General features: G+C 40.0%; 1 protein-coding gene across 3 annotated transcripts in view; it reads right to left on the bottom strand.

The window, feature by feature from the left end:
- Positions 1 to 20,261, bottom strand: part of MYOM1 (myomesin 1) — a 143,927-nt gene that overhangs the window by 33,875 nt on the left and 89,791 nt on the right. For all 3 annotated transcript variants that reach the window (XM_040354024.1, XM_040354026.1, XM_040354025.1), the window contains 2 exons: positions 19,888 to 20,009; positions 919 to 1,115 (listed from right to left, as the gene is read on the bottom strand). In XM_040354024.1, the coding sequence (XP_040209958.1) occupies positions 919 to 1,115; positions 19,888 to 20,009 (319 nt within the window). The remainder of the gene's footprint in view (positions 1 to 918; positions 1,116 to 19,887; positions 20,010 to 20,261) is intronic.

Below are 20,261 nucleotides of genomic sequence, written 5' to 3'. Positions count from 1 at the left end.
GCTTTAGCTTATTTGGTTAAAAATCTTTTTACCTTACTAAAATAAAGTTTAATAATTTACATTTGTGAAGAAAATATTTATTTATTTTTTAATGTCCAATGTAATGGACTGAACCTTGTGTCTAGAATCCCATTGTATGGACTGCAATATTTAGATTAGTGAATAAGGCTTTGCAAATTTTACAGAAATTTACCCTAATTACCGTAGTTTTAATTACCTCCCTTTAATCTCCCTTTATAATTTTTTTGTTGTTCGTATGCAGTTGCAATGCCACCAGCAGTTATATATACATTTGTGTATCTGTCTATGTTTTTTAATTATTAAGTTATTGTTATGCTGCAACCCGGACCCCCTCCCCCCAACTGCATTAATTGCATTATTTTCTGCAAATCCTCCCTTTTGTATCATTTTGCATAATTACATTTCCAGTAATTACGTTACAACATTGAAATGTTGGTTCCTATGTGGAAGAAGATTTTTTTAATAATTTGTATTGCTTTATTTACTTTATTTAGTACTATCTTTATTTAGTACTAACCCATTGTTCAAGTAAACTTGAACAATGGGTTGTCATCTCAAACAAGTATGTTTATACAAGTATGTTTATCAGAGATCTCTTACAAAAACAGGTATAACATACGCATATGTAGGACATTTTTTTTTTTACCGCTTAATTACTGAGTTCAATTGACTATAAACACACAGGGGTTGATTTACTAGATCTGGAGAGTGCAAAATCTGGTGCAGCTCTGCATAGAAACCAATCAGCTTCCAGGTTTCTTTATCAAAGCTTTGTTGAACAAGCTGAAGTTAGAAGCTGATTGGCTACCATGCACGGCTGCGCCAGAGTTTGCACGCTCCAATTTTAAATAAATAAACCCAACAGTCTTAGAATTGTTTTTGACTCTTTATTCTTACCCTGTAGGCTCTTTCACTGATGGCCTTGATATTAGCTTCATGCCATTTTCCTGCAACGCCATCCACAACCTCTCTGAAGTTCACATAGTAGCCTTTAATGTCCACGCCACCGCTAATCTTGGGCTGCTTCCATCCGATAACCATAGAGTCACGGACACTCTCCAAAACAGTGATGTCGTAAGGTGCAGAGGGGGGTGCTGTTTTTTACATGAACATTAGGCAAGCAGTACTGGTTTATTTGCTGAAGATGCAGTATTACATAAATAATGCACGCCATTATAAACAAGTGTAAAATATATTATTGTGAAAAAAAAGCAGTGTCAGGGAATTCCATATGCACTCTGTGATATTGCAAAGTGAGGGACCAAGATTTGTGAAAGCAGAGCTGTATCGAAGATCAAATGTGAAGGTGCAATGATTCTTAATGGTTTCCATCACAGTCATGATTGATCAGCATAACTATCTACAAATCATATTTTGCTGACTGATATTAACCAACTTCTATGTTTTATTCTGAAATAGGTGCAAGTTCCCCTTTGACAGTTGTCCCTAGGGTGCAGATGACAGGAATTCTATTGCTTTTTACTATTTTATGATTATCTATAATTTTTTAATTGTACATGAGCAAAGAGTAGGCTTTTTTTTTGTCTTGCAAGTTAAAACTAGTGCATGCATGAAAACTTGCAAATCATTGTTAGCTGCCCTAAAGCATATTTTGTATTATAGATATGTAATCATGAAGAGTTCAATCCAAGTGATAATTAATCTATTCTTCACAGGAAATTCTCCCTAGGAACTACACCCCGCTTTTCCAACTCATCCAATTAGAGAACGCCTTGCATTACAAGATGTTCTGTGAATGGCAGCAGTGCTAAATGAATGACCCCCTGCAGTACTATGCAGAAGGTAGCTGTGCTCAGCACTGTACCTGGAAGACTGCTAGTAGCAGCCACTACTACAGTGATTCAAGACTTCCATAGGGATCGTCAAGTATAAGATACCCATGTTCACATTTGTCCAAGGTAGACCAATGTAACTATGTAATAAAATTCTTGCCTAAACTAGGTGCACAGTTTTGTAGGTATGCATGCATGACCTATTTTTAACTTGCAATTTCAGAGAGTTTTCAATATAAAAAGAAAGAAATGTAATTCTGCTTTACAATATAGTTGTTCTCTGAAATGTAAATACGCAGTGTTGTGATAAATGTTCTACTAAAGACAATTTTTACTTTGGGGAATATAGAACATTCTCTTTAAATATAAAGGTGAATGGCACTATTCAGATAAGTGTCGTATATAGATCTTATGCAATTAATTTCAACAGAGAGTAAAATTTACAGAATCCAGGAATAGATTAGCTCTTCGGCCTCGTACACACGACCGAGTTTCTCGGCAAAAACCAGCAAGAAACTTGCTGGGATTTTTTTTTGCCGAGGAAACCGTTCGTGTGTACATTTTTCGACGAGGGAACTGTCGAGGATCTCGTCGAGCCAAAAAGAGAGCATGTCTTCTTTTTCCTTGACGGGAATGGAGAAACTTGCCTTGTCGAGTTCCTCGACAGCCTAACAAGGAACTCGACGAGGAAAACGATGTGTTTCGCCCGTCGAGTTCCTCGGTCGTGTGTACGAGGCTTTAGCAGCTGGAACCATTGGCCCAGATTCAAGAAGCTGTTGCGTGGCGCAATAGCTGTTTTGCTCCCGCGTAGCGAATGCCCCTGATTCAGGAACATCGCTACGCGGACTGCAGCCTAGGATATGACAGACATAAGCCTCCTTATGCCTTCATATCTTTGGCTGCATTCTTGCGTTGGCCGCTAGGGGGCGCGGCCATTGTGATCTGTGTATAGTATGCAAATTGCATACTAACACCGATTCACAAAAGTTGCGCGGGCCCTGCGCACGCAAGGTACGGAGTTTCCGTACGGCGACTTTAGCATAAGGCTGCTCCTACTCATAGTAGGCGCAGCCAATGCTAAAGTATAGCCACCCTTCCCGCTCGTGAAATTTGAATTTCACGTCGTTTACGTAAGTGATTCGTGAATGGCGCTGGAAGCCATTCACGTTCACTTAGAAGCAAATGACGTCCTTGCGACGTCATTTGCCGCAATGCACGTCGGGAAAGTTTCCCGACGGAGCATGCGCTGTTCGCTCGGCACGGGAGCGCGCCTAATTTAAATGATTCCCGCCCCCGGCGGGATCATTTACATTAGGCGCCCTTACGCAGGGCAAATTAGCATAGCGCCCGCGCAATTTACGGAGCTACTGCTCCGTGAATCGCGGGCAAATCGAAATATTTGCGTGGGCGCAGAGCAAAAATCGTTGCCCTTTGCCCACGCAAATATTGCGCGGTTCTACCTGAATCTGGGCCATTGTTTTATATTGTAGAAAAAATAAAATTTTTCACTCTGTTCACCTCCCTTAACTGACTGTGGTTGTTTTACTAAAGGTGACTAGGCTGTTCACTTTGCAAGGGAAGTGGCACTGTGCAAGAGAATTTTCCCCAGAGCTTTATGAATGTGGTGAAGTTTAACTTTGCAAAGTATACCCAATCACATGCTAGGAAAATAAAAAAACATATTTGCTTGCATGTAATTGGATGATGGACACCAGCAGAGCTTCACCTTATTCACTAAGTTCTGGAGCAACTTACCTTGCCAAGTGAACAGCCTATATGCCTTCAGTAAATCAACCCCACTGAGTATAACATCATTAAACAGAGCAAAAAATTCACCAGACTTGGATATAAAATTACTCCTTGTTACAAAAAAATAAACAAAAGTTTTGGATGATTTTGTTACTAATGTGTACAGTATTTTGGAATTGACAAAAACTATGAAAAGCAATACAAATCTAGCATTGTTTGAACTGCTCTCTGATCTGGGATCTGCCTTCAAAATAGACATTAATAAATCATATATAATAAATCAATGCATATTGGTCTTGTTTGTCCATTATCAATGCTGTTTACATGAGAAGAGCAGTGTGTTTTATTACGTCAGCCTGTGACCAGTTTAGATTTAACAGCTGATATTTATATTGGGCTCTCTAAATATTGCCCCCTGTACCATAGCTAATCCACATTTTAACTCCCCTGCTCTAGCCATTGGGGAATTGCAATAAATATATTGGAGTAGATTTACTAAAACAGGTGCATGCAGAATCTGGTGCAGCTGTGCATAGTAACCAATCAGCTTTTAACTTCAGCTTGTTCAATTATGAAGACAACACATGAAGCCTCGTACACACGTCCGAGGAACTCGACGGGCGAGTGAAGCCGCCGAGGATCTCGGCGAGCCAAATTTTCCCATTGCCGTCGAGGAAAAAGAAGACATGCTTTCTTTTTGGCCCGACGAGATCCTAGGCAGTTTCCTCGTTGAAAAGTGTACACACGACCGGTTTCCTCTGCAAAAAAAAAAAAACCCAGCAAGCTTCTTGCTGGTTTTTGCCGAGAAACTCGGCCGTGTGTATGAGGCCTGAGTCGAATTCTGAACGATTTGTCAATTGAGAATCGAAAATTGTGTGTGCTTTGTAATCCGATGGGACCACCATGGATTTTGAAATTTGACCAACCAAGCTTTTAATTTCACCTCATGTTTTTACGGAAAATACATTTTGTGGCCAGGAATCTTCTTTTCTTTCCAGGTCACAACTAATGCGTATTTTTTTTCTAATATATTTCTTACGTGGTTCTCCCATCGTTGATTAGAAATGTGTTTGTGTTTCAAAAAATTTCCAACATGTCCGATCACTCAAATTCGATGACCGCAAGAAAATTGGCAGCTGCTGAAGCCCCACTAATGGTACGAAATTCGAACGAAAAAAAAAAAAAAAATGAATGGTGCGATTTTCGAACAAAAAATAGTTCATAATTCAACACGTGTATGGCCAACCTTAAAGCGGAGGTCCACACAAAACAAAAAGTGAACCTCCGCTTTTCGGAACCCTCCCCCCTCCGGTGTCACATTTGACACCTTTCAGGGGGAGGGGGGTACAGATACCTGTATAAGACAGGTATTTGCACCCACTTCCGAGAATAGACTCCCGCGAGAGTCACGCCCCTTCCCCCCCCGCTGTCTTCTGGGAAACACACTGGTCCCAGGAGACAGCCGGGACCAGTGAGGACGGGCCACATGACTCGCGCATGTGCAGTAGTGAACCCGGCAGTGAAGCCACGACACTTCACTTCCTGATTCCCTCACTGAGGATAGCACCTGGGGATTGCTCGGCTTCGGCTGCCGACATCGTGGGCACCCTGGACAGGTAAGTGTCCATTTATTAAAAGTCAGCAGCTGCAGTATTTGTAGCTGCTGGCTTTTTTTATTACTTTTTTTAGGTGGACCTCCATTTTAAGCTTTGACAATAAAACCTAGAAGCTCTTGGTTACTATGCACAGCTGCACCAGATTCCGTGCACCAGTTTTAGTAAATCTCCCTCATTGTGTTCTATTGTGATCATAGGCGATTGTACTTCTTTGCATTGGAATTTGTGGGATTGTAATAAAGTTTTTTCTCATTTCTGGGCTCATATTAAAACTGTATTTTAACCCATACAAAGTACAGTACACACAAACAAGGTGGACTGCATCAAAAATGACCAGCTTAATTCATTGCACCAGAGGTTAATACTGTGGAAAATAACTGACCACTTACCTGATCCAAAGATATGTCTAGTCATTCATTATCTGTCATAATGTCACTTGTTATACAGTATAAGTTACAACAGCAAGCAAGTGTGATGTCTGATAGGGTGCCAATTTCATAAAAAAACAATGCTGTAATCTGGTACTTGGTGTTTATATACTGTAATAGCATATTGCGGATTCAGAAGACAGTACAGCAAGGTAACAATATGGTAAGGCCAAAGGACTTTACTTTTTTGTAAAATGTGTTACTTTAACATGTATTGGTGGAGCTGCTTTCTAGTTACTAGAATGATTATGAAAGTATGAATGTATTCTATAGCGTCTTATAACAGTGTAATGAATAACCAGTGTAAGTCTGGCTGCTCTTTCTATGAACAGTGTTTTTACTTACCAGATATTTCAATGAAGAACATGCAAACAGTGCGTACCAGTCAGGTAAACTGTGACCAGGAGACCCATGAATGACTTCCCTACTTACCTTTACCCCCTCCCACTTCCCATATCGTATGTCAGAGCGCAGTATATTGTAATTCATTTCATCTAGCTATACACGGAAAGATCTTTCATTCAGTGTGCCATACAATTTGATACATCCCCATTCTAAAACAAACGCATTGCTGCTCACAGCAGCTGGAATTATTTCCTTCTTATGTCATTAATTTCAAATAATGTTGTTTTTCCATTTTTTTTTTAATGCTAAACACAGATGATTGTATTGAATTATTGCTAACACTAGAATTAAGTGTTGAATTAAGTACTAACAGTAGAATTGCTTTGGTATATTTGAGGACTAAAGAATAAGGCCATTGAAATGAAAACCTTCTCCTGTGGTTATATTGTAAATTTTTTACATTAAAAATGAAATTAGATGCAGATTCAAGTCAAGAATGAGGGCTATGCATAGATTTTCCCCTTGGTCTGATTCCTTTAAATCCCCCTTTTTTTATTGATCTAGATTTACTACCGACTGTTTATTAACTTACTGATGCATTACGTATACACTATATTACCAAAAGTATTGGGACACCTGCCTTTACACGAACATGAACGTCATCCCAGTCTTAGTCCATAGTGTTAAATATTGCGTTGGCCCACCCTTTGCAGCTTTAACAGCTTCAACTCTTCTTGGAAGGCTGTCCACAAGATTTAGAAGTGTGTCTATAGGAATGTTTGACCATTCTTCCAGAAGCGCATTTGTGAGGTCAGGCACTGATGTGGACGAGAAGGCTCGGCTCGTATTCATTCCAAAGATATTCTATCCGGTTGAGGTCAGGACTCTGTGTCAGACAGTCAAGTTCCTCCACCCCAAACTCACTCATCCCTGTCTTAATGGACTGGTGCGCAGTCATGTTGGAACAGGAAAGGACCATCCCCAAACTACTCCCACAAAGTTGGGAGCATGAAATTGTCCAAAATGTCTTGGTATGCTGACACCTTAAGATTTCCCCTCACTGGAATTAAGGGGCCAAAACCCAACCCCTAAAAAACAACCCCACACCATAATCCCCCCTCCACCAAATGATTTGGACCAGTGCACAAAGCAAGGTCCATAAAGACACGGATGAGCGAGTTTTTGGGTGGAGGAACTTGACTGGCCTGATACGCTCCTAAATCTTGTGAACAGCCTTCCTAGAAGAGTTGAAGCTGTTATAGCTGCAAAGGGTGGACCAACTTAATAATGAACTCTACAAAGACTGGGATGCCATTAAAGTTCATGTACATGTAAAGGCAGGTGTTCCAATACTTTTGGTAATTTAGTGTGTGTTCATCATGAGAGATGCTCAAATCTACATCACACTGGGCAAAAGATAAATCCGTGTACACTAATTTGAGCATAATCAGATACCAGATTTTCAGTCTGTGGGTATCAATACCCCTGCTGATCCCTGAATTGCTAGATTAGGATTATTTGGCTGATTGTTGCTTTTCCCAAGATAAGGCCAATATTGAGGATGTCTAGTCTCTCCTCCATGCACTCTCTCCTCCATACACATTAACATATTTGGCAGATTTGTGCTGTGGCGTTTGAGTAACGGAAAACGTGAAAAGTTTATAAAACAGTGTGGTACCAACAACTGTGTTTTAATCTTCATTTTATTTGTCATTAGTTAAGTACAAACATAACACATTGTGGTTTACACTTCAATACAAAGTTAAGAAATGCATGCATACTTGCAAAACTCATATTCAGGAAATTCATGTTCACAATGTTTAACATCACGCATGTGCTCTAAAACTTCAAAACAGGCACAAAGTGAAACATAGTATACTAGTTAGTATAAAGTCATCTCATTATAAAATATAGGTTTGACATGCAACAATAATTGATTCATGAAGATGTAAGTTAAGATCTCAAATTTTTATCCAATGATCTGTTAAATATTTATTTAGGTTTATCACGTACCCATACACGTATTTAAAATGTATTGCTGTATTATGAGACAAGGTTTTACTATAAACTCCAAGCTAAAAAGAGGGGTATAAATGCCAGATATATCAAATGGACCTGTTTTTAAGGTTCCTTCATTACAAAGGGGCTGTTTAGAATTTCCTGTTTCCTATTTACACATCTAAAAATGTACGTGAAATACAGTATGTTAAAATTATCTTTGGAGGATGTGGTTTTCTTTTGTAAGTCAGAACAATGTGCTAAAACGCAGTAGTTTATAGAACAGTCAAAGATGATCTTTCAATGCTTTAAACTGAAAAAGACTTTTGACTTGTGGAATCTATTCAGTTTGCTATAGGCAGATGAACAGTCCTGATATTTGCTATTTATTAAGTGTGAACCACTGTACAGGCATGCCCCACTTTTAAGTACACTATGAGCTTCCAGGCTTTATTACCAAAGCTTAATTGAACACGCTGGGGTTAGAAGCTTATTGGTTTCTATGCAGAAGTGAGCCTGATTTCGCACTTTCCAGCTTTAGTAAATAAACCCCATTGTGTACTTAAAGTGGGGTATGCCTGTACTGTGACCTTGCAGCACTGAGATCAAGAAATCAACACTCTAGATTCTCATGTGTTCCCATAGGTTTCTGCTTTTCCAGTTTTCTCTCTCTCTAACCTATAACATTCTTCTAGTTAATTGGCTTTTGTCTACAGTGGTTCATAGATAGTTAGGGTAGGGCCATAGATTGTAAAATCTACTGGGGGCAAAGAATAATTTCTGTGATAAAAAAATATACTCTGTAAGTAGTATATAATGCATTGGATGAAAATAAACAAATTTGCACTCAATACTTTCTTAGCCCCTCTGGCGGTATTCCCGAGTCTGACTCGGGGTTACATTTCTGTGCTGCGATCGGTAACCCCGAGTCAGACTCGGGCTCGCCTCGCTGAATCCACAGGCAGTGTTTACTTACCTTGTCCCTGGATCCAGCGATGCCACCGCGTTGTGTGAGCGAGCGGGTGCTCGCTCGATTCACACAGTGCCTCTGTGTGCCGCCGATCTCCGTTCCCTGCGACGTTACGACGCACGGGGGCGGAGAACGGCGCCAATTCAAAAAGGTAAACAAACACCTTACATACAGTATACTGTAATCTTATAGATTACAGTACTGTATGTAAAAAATACACTCCCCCTTGTCCCTAGTGGTCTGCCCAGTGCCCTACATGTTCTTTTATATAATAAAAACTGTTCTTTCTGCCTGCAAACTGTAGATTGTGCATAGCAACCAAAAGTGTCCCTTTATGTCAAAAATGGTTTTAGAGCAGCTAGAAAACAGCGACAATAAATTATATACACTTGCAGAATTGTGCGATAGTGATTTGTGGGGAAATTCGTCATAAAAAAATAAAATTAATGACAGCGACAATTCTGCAACTGGGCAAATTTCAGTGATTTTGAGTTGATTACATTATTGAATAATTTTTATTATAATTATATTATTTGTTATAATTATTTATAATTATTTATTATATTATAATTTATAATTTTGTTTTTAAAAAAATTTCATACCCGGGATGCCTACTAGACTCTTGTTTGGTCAGATTAAGTGAGCTATTCCTAAGAATTACAGGCCTACAGTATAAAACGCCAAATTTCCTTGCAAATAATGGTACCGCTTTCAGCATCGTTTTTCTGAAATAATCATAACGCCAAGGAGGTTAATAATGTGTTTCTAGTTTTCTGAGCTGTCCTGTGTAGATTCTATCTTACTAAGAGCAAGATAATGGAACTGCTACAATATTCTCTCCAGCAGCTCTGCTTCTATCTGGATCCAAGGTAAACATTTAATTATTTTTTTTATCAGCTTCGAAGTCACACATGTTGGAAAAATGTGTCACGTTCAAGTGAGCCCTTTCATGGTCCAAATTACTGCATGAAGCGTTCACATCTGTCATTGCTTACAACTATCAGGCCTTGGATGGTCATGTTAGAGGAGATATTTATTTTAAAAATATTAGCAGCAAACACTATCCTTCATTTAATCTGGTGTAAACCAGAATGGCAGGAATGCAGAATAGGGGAATATTCTACTGTAGTAGGAATATCCATATCTTGTTATTATTATGTATCAAGAATCTATGTTCCATTTGTTTAAACCTTAATTTTCTTCTGCCATTTTCTTTAGTTGAAAAAATTGAGTACTGTCCGTACTCACGTGATACTTTTTTTATTTGCACTAACATACAATTTTTCAGGACAAGCTTTCAAAGTGTTTCCCCTTCAAGGTCCAAGCAGTACTTTAAGGACCTTGAAGAAGGGGAAACACCCCGAAAAATTGTCCTTAAAAATGGTATGTTAGTGCAAATAAAAAAAGTATCACAAACAGTACTCCATTTTCTCTGTCACAATTGCACTAATACGGCTACAATCACATCAAGTTTAGTTTGGAAAATAAGTTATATATTTAAGAAAAAATATAACATGTACCCGCCACATAAATTTGCAGTCAGAAGGAGGCCTAAAAAAGGATTTTCGATTCCCAAAATGTTACTTATTATTGCCTTTGGTAGAGAACTTTGGTAAAATGGTGAGGCCGTTGTCCATTGAGAAGTAACAGAAAAAAAGTTGAAAATGTTGAACTTATGCCACATGTGAAGTGTTGTAGTTTATGAGGCAGAACCTTGGTTGTTGCGCTGGCCCCTTGCTTTGCCCACTTATCCCCAACTAATTCCATAACATATGGGTATATATATGATGGCTACATGGTCATTTTATCCCAGTTTCTCTCTCTCTCTCTTCATATCAAGCTCAAAAGAGCGACAGGGAAAAAACTGAATATACTGACTTCTCTTTCTTTTGTCTCTTTTTTTGCTGATTATTTTATTGTAGCTCACTGAGCTAAGATATGTATAAGGTATGCTTGCTGGAATATATCTTTATGTTTCACCTTCAATATACCTTGTACTTCGATGTACAGTATTAGCTGGATTCAGATAGCTTTACGCCGGCGTATCAGTAGATACGCCAATGTATTTCTGAATCTACGCAGTCCTAAATTTAAGCATATTCTGGAAACAAGATACGCTTAAATTAGGCTAAGATATGAGCGGCGTAAGTCTCCTACGCCGTCGTATCTTAGGGTGCAGTATTTACGCTGGCTGCTAGGTGGCGCTTCCGTTGAGTTTGGCGTAGAATATGCAAATGACTAGATACACCGATTCAGAAACGTACGTGCGCCCGGCGCATTTTTTTTATGTCATTTACATATGGCTTTTTCCGGCGTAAAGTTAGTCGAACAAATAGCTTGCCTAGTCAATGTTAAGTATGGCCGTCATTCCTGCGTCGAAATATGAAATTTTTACGTCGTTTGCCTAAGTCGTCCGTAAATGGGGCTGGACGTAATTTACGCTCACGTCGAAACCAATACGTCCTTGCGGCGTACTTTGGGGCAATGCACACTGGGATATGTACACGGACGGCGCATGCGCGGTTCGTAAAAAAACGTCAATCACGTCACCAATCATTTACATAAAACACGCCCCCTCGTCCTCATTTGAATTAGGCGCACTTACGCCGGCCCCATTTACGCTACGCCGCAACTTAGGAGGCAAGTGCTTTGTGAATACAGCACTGGCCTCTCTGACTTCCGGCGGCGTAGCGTAAATATGATATGCTACGCCGCCTGAAAGATGCGCCGCCCTACCTGAATCTAGCTATATATCTTTAGCATATTAGTTTATTTTTTCTATGTGTATAATTATTCTATAAAAAAATAAATGGGAAAGAAATTATTGAATTACAAAATGTGACTTTTCAGAAGTTTAGGACTTAGCCAACACATTATTTTACATCCCCATGCTGGTGCAATTCCATTGCTAGTTCCATCTTTTAAGGTTGCCAAACTCTTTTTTTTTTTGTTTTACTTCTGGCATTAGAGTTGTCTTAGATTGTAAGCTCTAGGGAGCAGGGCCCTCTGATTCCTCTTGCATTAAAGTGTATTGTATTTGTACTGTCTACCTTCAAATTGTAAAGCGCAGTGTAAACTGTTGGCGCTATATAAATCCTGTATAATAATAATTAGAATTATCTCTATTTATTTATGTAGTGCTGGCAGACTCTGCTGTGCTTTACAGAATGCATAAAACTATTTCCACGCATTCTAGAGAATCCTAGAGAATCTACTGTTGTCATTCAGACATACACACTAGTAGAATTGTAAGTGGACGATATCTCCGCAAACATAGGGGAGAACATGCATACACTATGGCAGTGTTCCTTTTAGAATTCAAATCTAGGACTTTAGCATAGGAAGGCATCTATGGAGATGATTTCTGATGGAATACAACAGTCCACATTTCTGTATAAGGTAAGATATAGGGAAAATATACTATTAAAATAAACTATTTCTTTGTGACATCACTGGAATACCAGTAAAGGCCTGGTGTACAGGTCGACTCCGTTCTAACTTTCAATGTATATGCTGTAAAAATGATCTCTTGTTAGTGACATCCCATACCAGGGTTGTTGGGCTGGTAAATTCTGACTAACATAACACCCAATTATTAAAACCAATGGTTATGTCTCAGAAGTACTAATACATTTGTATTAAATAATTACTGCTCAGATTGTTATTTATGATTAGATTCATTGCCATTATTTTTCACATTTTTGCTACATCCTTCATGAATTTTTTTCATGCTTAGATGGTGCCAGTAGACTCGTGAGTTTATTTCTGTTAAAATTAGAGTGATGGGTGACATCAGTGATATGGAGGAAGAATGATAAGCAGTTGTTTCCTGCACTGCTAATGACTGGCTGCTCATGGCACACGCAGTCTGTTTTCATAAGTTCTTGTTATCACACTTACTTTGCTGCTCTGGTTCTCCATTTTGTGGTGAGTGTGTGGGAGCCAAGGACTCACTACTGGCACTTATATTACTTACTCCTGAAGATCCAGATATACCACATGTACTGGCTGAGGTGTTTTGGGGATTAGCACTGCAATCTGGCAATGCAGCTGTGGTGGGGGAATGCTGTGTGGACTCATGCCTGACTGCCCGGCATGCAGGGGAGTCTGTTAGTCCATCAGCAATAGCATTCAGATCAGGGCACGCACCATGTGGTAATCCTCCCCCTACAGCATCCAGAAGATAACAAAGATATTGTTAATTTCATTGTACATTCAATTGTTCATAATAGAGACAGTGAGCAATGGAGGCATGGATAAATGCGGTAAAAGTTCCTCCTTTTGCGCAGTGTCTAGAACAAACCAACAAACAGCACAATTAAACATGCACATATTTCGTTGACAGCAAGGAAGAGAAATATGTTGAAGTTATGGAAGGATCACATGAATGCAGGCATTATTAGAAAAAGCGCTTATCAGCATAGCACAGGCTGAAAATTCATTTACTAACACTATGAGTGATCATTATGGCCTTGTATTTGTGCTGCATTAAATTTGCATACACTTTCCTAATACCAGTTATTAAACTGTAATGTACATGCACAAAATTCCCAAAACATATTGAATATATTTAAAGCAATTATACCATTTGCACAAGCTTTATCTGCAGTACCTTCACTATATCTCCCAGTCTACCTGGCAAACTAAATATCCCTATCCCTGCATTAACACATAAGGGCCAAAATCGGCACATTTGGCAATGCAGAGATAAACTAGGCTGTATTATACATATGATCAATCTAAGCATACTCTTCATGCTTGCTATACATACTGTGGAACCTGCGTTGCTATAGGGAACTTGGCCTGAGTTTGGTGACCTAGCTAGTTATATGGAGAAAAGAAAACAAACGGGGAAGGAAGCGCTAGTGTAGCATCCTGGTTAAAAGTTTTAATGGCAAAATAATTAAAAAGTCTCAGGCCTCGCATACACGAACGAGGAACTTCGACGGGTGAAACACATCGTTTTCCTCGTCAAGTTCCTTGTCAGGCTGTCGTGGAACTCGACAAGGCAAGTTTCTCAATTCCCGTCGAGGAAATAGAGAACTTGCTCTCTTTTTGGCTCGTCGAGTTTCTCGACAGTTTCCTCGACGAAAATGTACACACGACCGGTTTCCTCGGCAAAAAAATATCTCCCAGCAAGTTTCTTGCTGGTCTTTGCCGAGGAACTCGGACATGTGTACGAGGCTTCACAGGTGAACAGGGGTGGACTGACCATTGAGTCACTCGGGCACTGCCCGAGGGCCCCATGCCACTAGGGGGCCCCATCAGGCAGGTGAATATCCTGTTTTACATTAGCTCAGTCTCATTTTCTCAATTCTGGGTCCAGTTGGCCACCAGGAGGCACACTTCACAGTACAGTGTATCACTTTGTTAAACTATAGATGCACAGCTTTATGCACATGAATCTATGTTTTTGGTCTCCCATATCTGCCATACAGGCTTTGTACACTGCGGCCATTTTCATTTTTTACATGTTTTACTTGCCCATTAACATTGTGTTCAGTTAGGCCGGTCGGCATTTGTACTTAACTGAGAGTTTTGCATTGTTATCTTAATCATGCTGTGTTTCTTAATTTTTCTGTTTTGAAAATAAAGGAATTACAACAACAAAAAAAACACTCACAAGAGGTACAATATAAATGCGGCCATCTGGTATCAGAGTCTGTGGATGCTCCTAAAATCATCCTGCAGGACCGCTGGCTTGTGTTCCGGCTGGAGAAATGAGACAGATTTCTGCTCCAGATGAGTATGATAATCCATCAAAAAGGAAGGGCTGGGTGCTAGCTCCGGCTCACAACCGTGAACATGTAGACCAAGTGAGAAAAAGTACCTGCACACCAACATCCGCCCAGCAGGTTTTTTGAAAGACTGCTACTAGGACTAAAACAACGGACCAAGGGGCGACGAGGTTTCACACATACATTGTGCTTCTTCAAAACCCCTATTCCGGCTGCTGGGAAGAGAGATGACTGTCTCGGGAGCCTGGAGGAGCCCCACAAAGCCACTCTGATGAGCGTGGAACACACAGCGGAAGTGACATCACCAGAAGGATAGGAGTTGCCAGATTAGAGGAGAAACATGGCTTTGCGCTTGGAGCATCTGGCTCCTTCTACAGGCTCCTGAGACTGTCATCTCTCCTCCCAGGAGCTGGAACAGATGCCAGATATCCTACAGGACAGTTTTAGGAATATCCACATCCACAGACTCCGATACCAGATGAGCGCATTTATATTTTACCTCTTGCAAGAGTTTTTAATTATTTTGCCATTAAAACTTTTAACTAGGATACTAGACTTAGCTGGCCCTTCCTTCCCCCTTTGTTTAATTTCCTCTTGGTTTATACAGAGCCAGTCACAATTCTGAGGATAGCAGCTGCAGGTAGTCCCATGCCTTCCTTTCTTGTACCCCCCACTACCACGGACCAGTGACATTTTATGGATTACTCTCTACCCTGACTATTGGAATTTCTAGACATTTTTTGCTTGCTGGACCTACATAACCTCTGTGTGCCAGTAACCTTTATTCTCTATTGTAGCTAGTTATATAGGTATTGGTTTCAGTGAAAATATTGGACAAGGGTCCCTCGTAGTGGCCCTCAGCCTACTTTTTCTACTCCTTAATTAACATGCACATTTTTTTGTAGGCAAATGATCTTGCAGAGCTACACAAATAGGTTACCTAGCTTGGTTTAGAATTGAGGGAAACTTCCACATGTGACATCAGAGAATGACCAAGTGTAGAGGACACATGAGAAAACATCTCTATATTCTGCACCTGCCCAGGCAGCTTCTCTTTGACTGGCAACTATCGCAGGATCTTGGCCCCCATGGAACAGCTGCAATTTCTGTAACTTAGGCCCCTATGCAACATGTCTGGATAACACAGTCTATGGAGTCAGGCTGCACATGCTCAGTTTGATGTGTTTTGCTAGAGAGGTTTTTTTCTTCTTGGGAGAGTGCATGTGATCAGTACAGGGCCAATCAGCACTGTCCAGACATGTCCAAACAGAGGGCCTAGAGCCCTGCAGTCTCATAGGACAGCTCAGTGCAGTATGAAAAATCCTCCCACAAGCTTCATAAGGAACAGATAGAAGTCACAAGACTGCTATATACTGCCGATGAGAAAAGGTATTTAGCAGTTTATATTTACTAAAATAATTGCATTTCCATGTTCTGTGTACTGTGGGAGACCAGATATATTGAATGCAGGGTCCTGGGTTTAGTTAGACTTTGAGGCCGCGTACACACGATCGGTCATAACCGATGAAAACGGACTGAAGGACCGTTTCATCGGTTAACCGATGAAGCTGACTGATGGTCTGATGTGCCTACACACCATCGGTTAAAATACCGATCGTGTCAGAACGCGGTGACGTAAAACACACGACGTGCTGAAAAAAATGAAGTTCAATGCTTCCAAGCATGGGATTCACATTCAGGGAGCTCACTAGCTTATGTTAGGCCGTTCACAATAGACAGGGATCCCTCATATGGGTGCCTGGCAAGTTATCAGCAAAAAACATGCACCAATGGAAGAAGCATCAGAGCAAATATTAAAAAGTCCAATCTAATTTATTGGTTTACATTACAAGCAGCCAAAGTGTTTCGGGGGCCATAAAAACTCCCCCTTCAAAAACACAATATGACATATAATGTAAATGCAATTAATATTTTGATTCATATTGATACTGATCCTGCCATAAAACTTGTGGGCTAATAATTTCCTCTGCTGACTGTTATCAGCTACTTCTGTTCCCAGTTTTCTCTGTAGACTACAGAATACCACCCCCTATGTTATGAAGAAGCGAAGGTGGGGGGCCAAAGGTGCTCTGCAGTTCTGTCCTGCTGCCTCATAGATACAGTAAAGCAGCCTACAGATTATACCAGTGGGTTGAACAAAAAAAACTGACCCAACTCCCCATCCACACATTCGATGTGGATAGGGGAATGCTTCGCCGCTAAGTTATTATATTCTCACAGTGGGGAAGTACAATACAGGAAATACAAAATTCAGTTTTTAAATGATGGTTTCATTTATTAAAGGGGTTGTAAAGGAATTTTTTTCCCCCTAAATAGCTTCCTTTACCTTAGTGTAGTCCTCCATCACTTTCCTCATCCTTCAATTTTGCTTTTAAATGTCCTTATTTCTTCTGAGAAATGCTCACTTCCTGTTCTTCTGTCTGTAACTACACACCGTAATGCAAGGCTTTCTTCCTGGTGTGGAGAAAGCCTCTTGAGGGGGGAGGGGGCGAGCAAGCAAGTCAGGACACTCTCTACTTTGCAGATAGAGAAAGAAGCTGTGTGTTAGTGGGCGTCCTGACACTCTCACTCACCCCCTCAAGAGGCTTTCTCCACACCAGGAAGAAAGCCTTGCATTACTGTGGTGAGTTACAGACAGAAGAACAGGAAGTGAGCATTTCTCAGAAGAAATAAGGACATTTAAAAGCAAAATGGAAGGATGAGGTAAGTGAAGCAGGACTGCACTAAGGTAAAGGAAGCTATTTAGGGGGAACAAATATCCTTTACAACCCCTTTAAGGCAGAAAAGCTATCCAAGCCTGCCTGGCTTTATGTCAAGTAATTGTCTAACAAACTAACAATCTTTCACATTGCTGTGGAGCAATTTTGGTCCACTCTTCTTTACAGAATTGTTTTAATTCAGCCACATTGGAGGATTTTCCAGCAAGGACAGCCTGTGTAAGTTCATGATACAGCATCTCAATTGGCTTTGAATCCTACATTTTGCTTTGTTTGAACCATTTGGAGGTGGACTTGCTGTTGTGTTTTGGATCATTGTCCTGCTGCATAACCCAAGTGCACTTGAGCTTGAGGACGCAAACTGATGGCCGGACATTCTCCTTTAGGATTTTCTGGTAGTGTTCAGAATTCATGGTTCTAACAATTATGGTAAGTCATCCAGGTCCTGAAGCTGCAAAGCAGCCCCAGACCATCACGCTATCACCACCTGTTGGTATGATGTTCTTGTTATGAAATGCTGTATTAGTTTTATGCCAGATGCAACGGGATGCACACCTTCCAAAAAGTAACATTTTTGTCTCATCAGTCCACAGAATATTTGCCTAAAAGTCTTGGGGATAACCAAGATGTTTTTTCGGAAATGTGAGATGAGCCTGTTTTCTTTTTGGTCAGCAGTGGCTTTGGCCTTGGAACTCTCCCATGGATGCCATTTTTGCCCAGTCTCTTTCTTATTGTTGAATCATGAACACTGACCTTACCTGAGACAAGTGAGGACTGCAGTTCTTTAGATGTTGTTTTGGGTTCTTTTATGACCTCCTGGATGAGTCGTCGTCATGCTCTTGGAGTAATTTTTTGTAGGACGGCCACTCCTGGGAAGGTTCACCAGTGTTTCAAGTTATCTCTATTCATGGATAATGGCTCTCCCCACGTGGTTCACTGGAGTTTCAAAGCCTTAGAAATGGCTTTGAAATAGCTCCTAGACCGATACATGAACATTACCTTTTTTTTAATCAGTTCTTGAATTTTTTTAAATTGTGGCATGATGTGTGGCTTTTTGTGATCTTTTAGCGTGCTTCACTTTGTCAGACAGCTTCTATTTATGTGATTTCTTGATTCAACAGGTCTGGCAGTAATAAGGCCTGGGTGTGGCAAGTGAAATTTACTCAGCATTCCAAAATTTTTTGGTAATCATAGCGTATTCATGATTCAGCATGGGAGGGGGCAATTACTTTTTCACATAGGGTCAGGCAGGTTTGAACAGCTTGTTTTCCCTAATAAATCAAATAATAATTTAAAAACGGCATCATGGATTTACTCGGGTTATCTTTGTGTAATATTAAAATTATTTGTTTGATGATCTGAATTATTTAAGGGTGAGAAATATGCAAAACAAATAAAAAATCAGGAAGGGGCAAATACTTTTCACAGCACTGTGTATACATGGCCGATCTGCCCTATAGGCTCACTATGCAAGCCGCTTAGGGCCCCGCAAAGCTGCGTAGGGCCCCCCAAAATTACTTGAGGCCCCGCCTGGTAAAAAGTCATTCGGCCCCTCACCCCGCTTCTCAACTCACTGGCTGCATGGGAGAAGAGGTAAGAAGTCAGCACCCCACGCTTCTCACTTTAATGCTTTAATGTAAGATGTAATTTCCGACAGCAGAACACCCCCTCCCCCCGCTTCTGAACTTTAATCTTTAATGTGACATGTCGGCAGGGCCCAAACCCCCCCCCGCTTCTCAACTTTAATGTGACATGTCATTTTCTGCAGCCCCCCCTGCTTTTCAACTTTAACGTGACATGTCATTTTGCTTAGGGCCCCGGGGAGGTCAGGATCGGCACTGTGTGTATATATATATATATATATATATATATATACACACAGTATATATACACATACGCAAATCTATACGTTATATCCCGTATTAATGACCTATAAAAAAAAAAAAAAAACATTTAACGTTTGAAAAATGTGCATTTACTAAAATTTTTCTTTTTATATACATTTTCAATGCAGCACATAATACAAGATAAAGAAATGAACATAATAACAAACATGTTCATGTGAGTGTATCTCATGCACTATGGTAAGAAATGTTAAAAGCATGCAGCTATGCTTACGGAGAAGATTATGGATAAGTAGAAGAACAAGATGGTTAGCAGTGTGAACAGAACCATAAAGCCTGGATTACCATCAACATGGATACCATAATATGAAGGAGATGGTGTCCTGCCATTGTGGGTAATGTAAAATACAAGGAGAGGTGATGGAATGTGTACAGAGGTAACATCAAAGATTAACAATGACTGGATTGTGATGAAGGATTAAAAAAAAACAGGTGGGGAATCAGTATCTGAAATGGTGATGTTGGTGATACTGCAAAGCAATAGCAATGATTCCTTTAAAAAATAATTATAGTAATGAGGAGAAAAGCAATTAGAAACATAGGAGATGAAAATCGCTTTGGGAAATAGTTGTCATAAAGTGACTTACCAATTGCAGCTTTAACTTCTATTGCCTCAGAATCAGAGGAGTAGTCACTGAGTCCTGCTGCATTCACAGCCCGGACCCGGAAGATGTAATTTTCACCAGTGAGAAGACCATGGCAAATAAATCTGTGCATAGCAGACAATAACATGCTCATTTTATTTATATACCAATATATAGCATTACAAGGAATCTATTGTGTTTTTCATATACAAAGTACAAATTTAAATTGTATTTCTTTTTTTTTGTTTCAATAGTTTTTATTGGTTTTTCAAGTTTAATGCAGAAGAATGTCGTACAAGTGAATTATTTGAAACATAAATAAACAACATCAACCGACATTAGTGAGCTATGTAGAGATACTATAAATCAATTAGTCT

Source organism: Rana temporaria, chromosome 5, assembly GCF_905171775.1.
Source record: "Rana temporaria chromosome 5, aRanTem1.1, whole genome shotgun sequence".
Lineage (NCBI taxonomy): Eukaryota > Metazoa > Chordata > Amphibia > Anura > Ranidae > Rana > Rana temporaria.
This window is presented reverse-complemented; position numbering and strand designations above follow the sequence as displayed.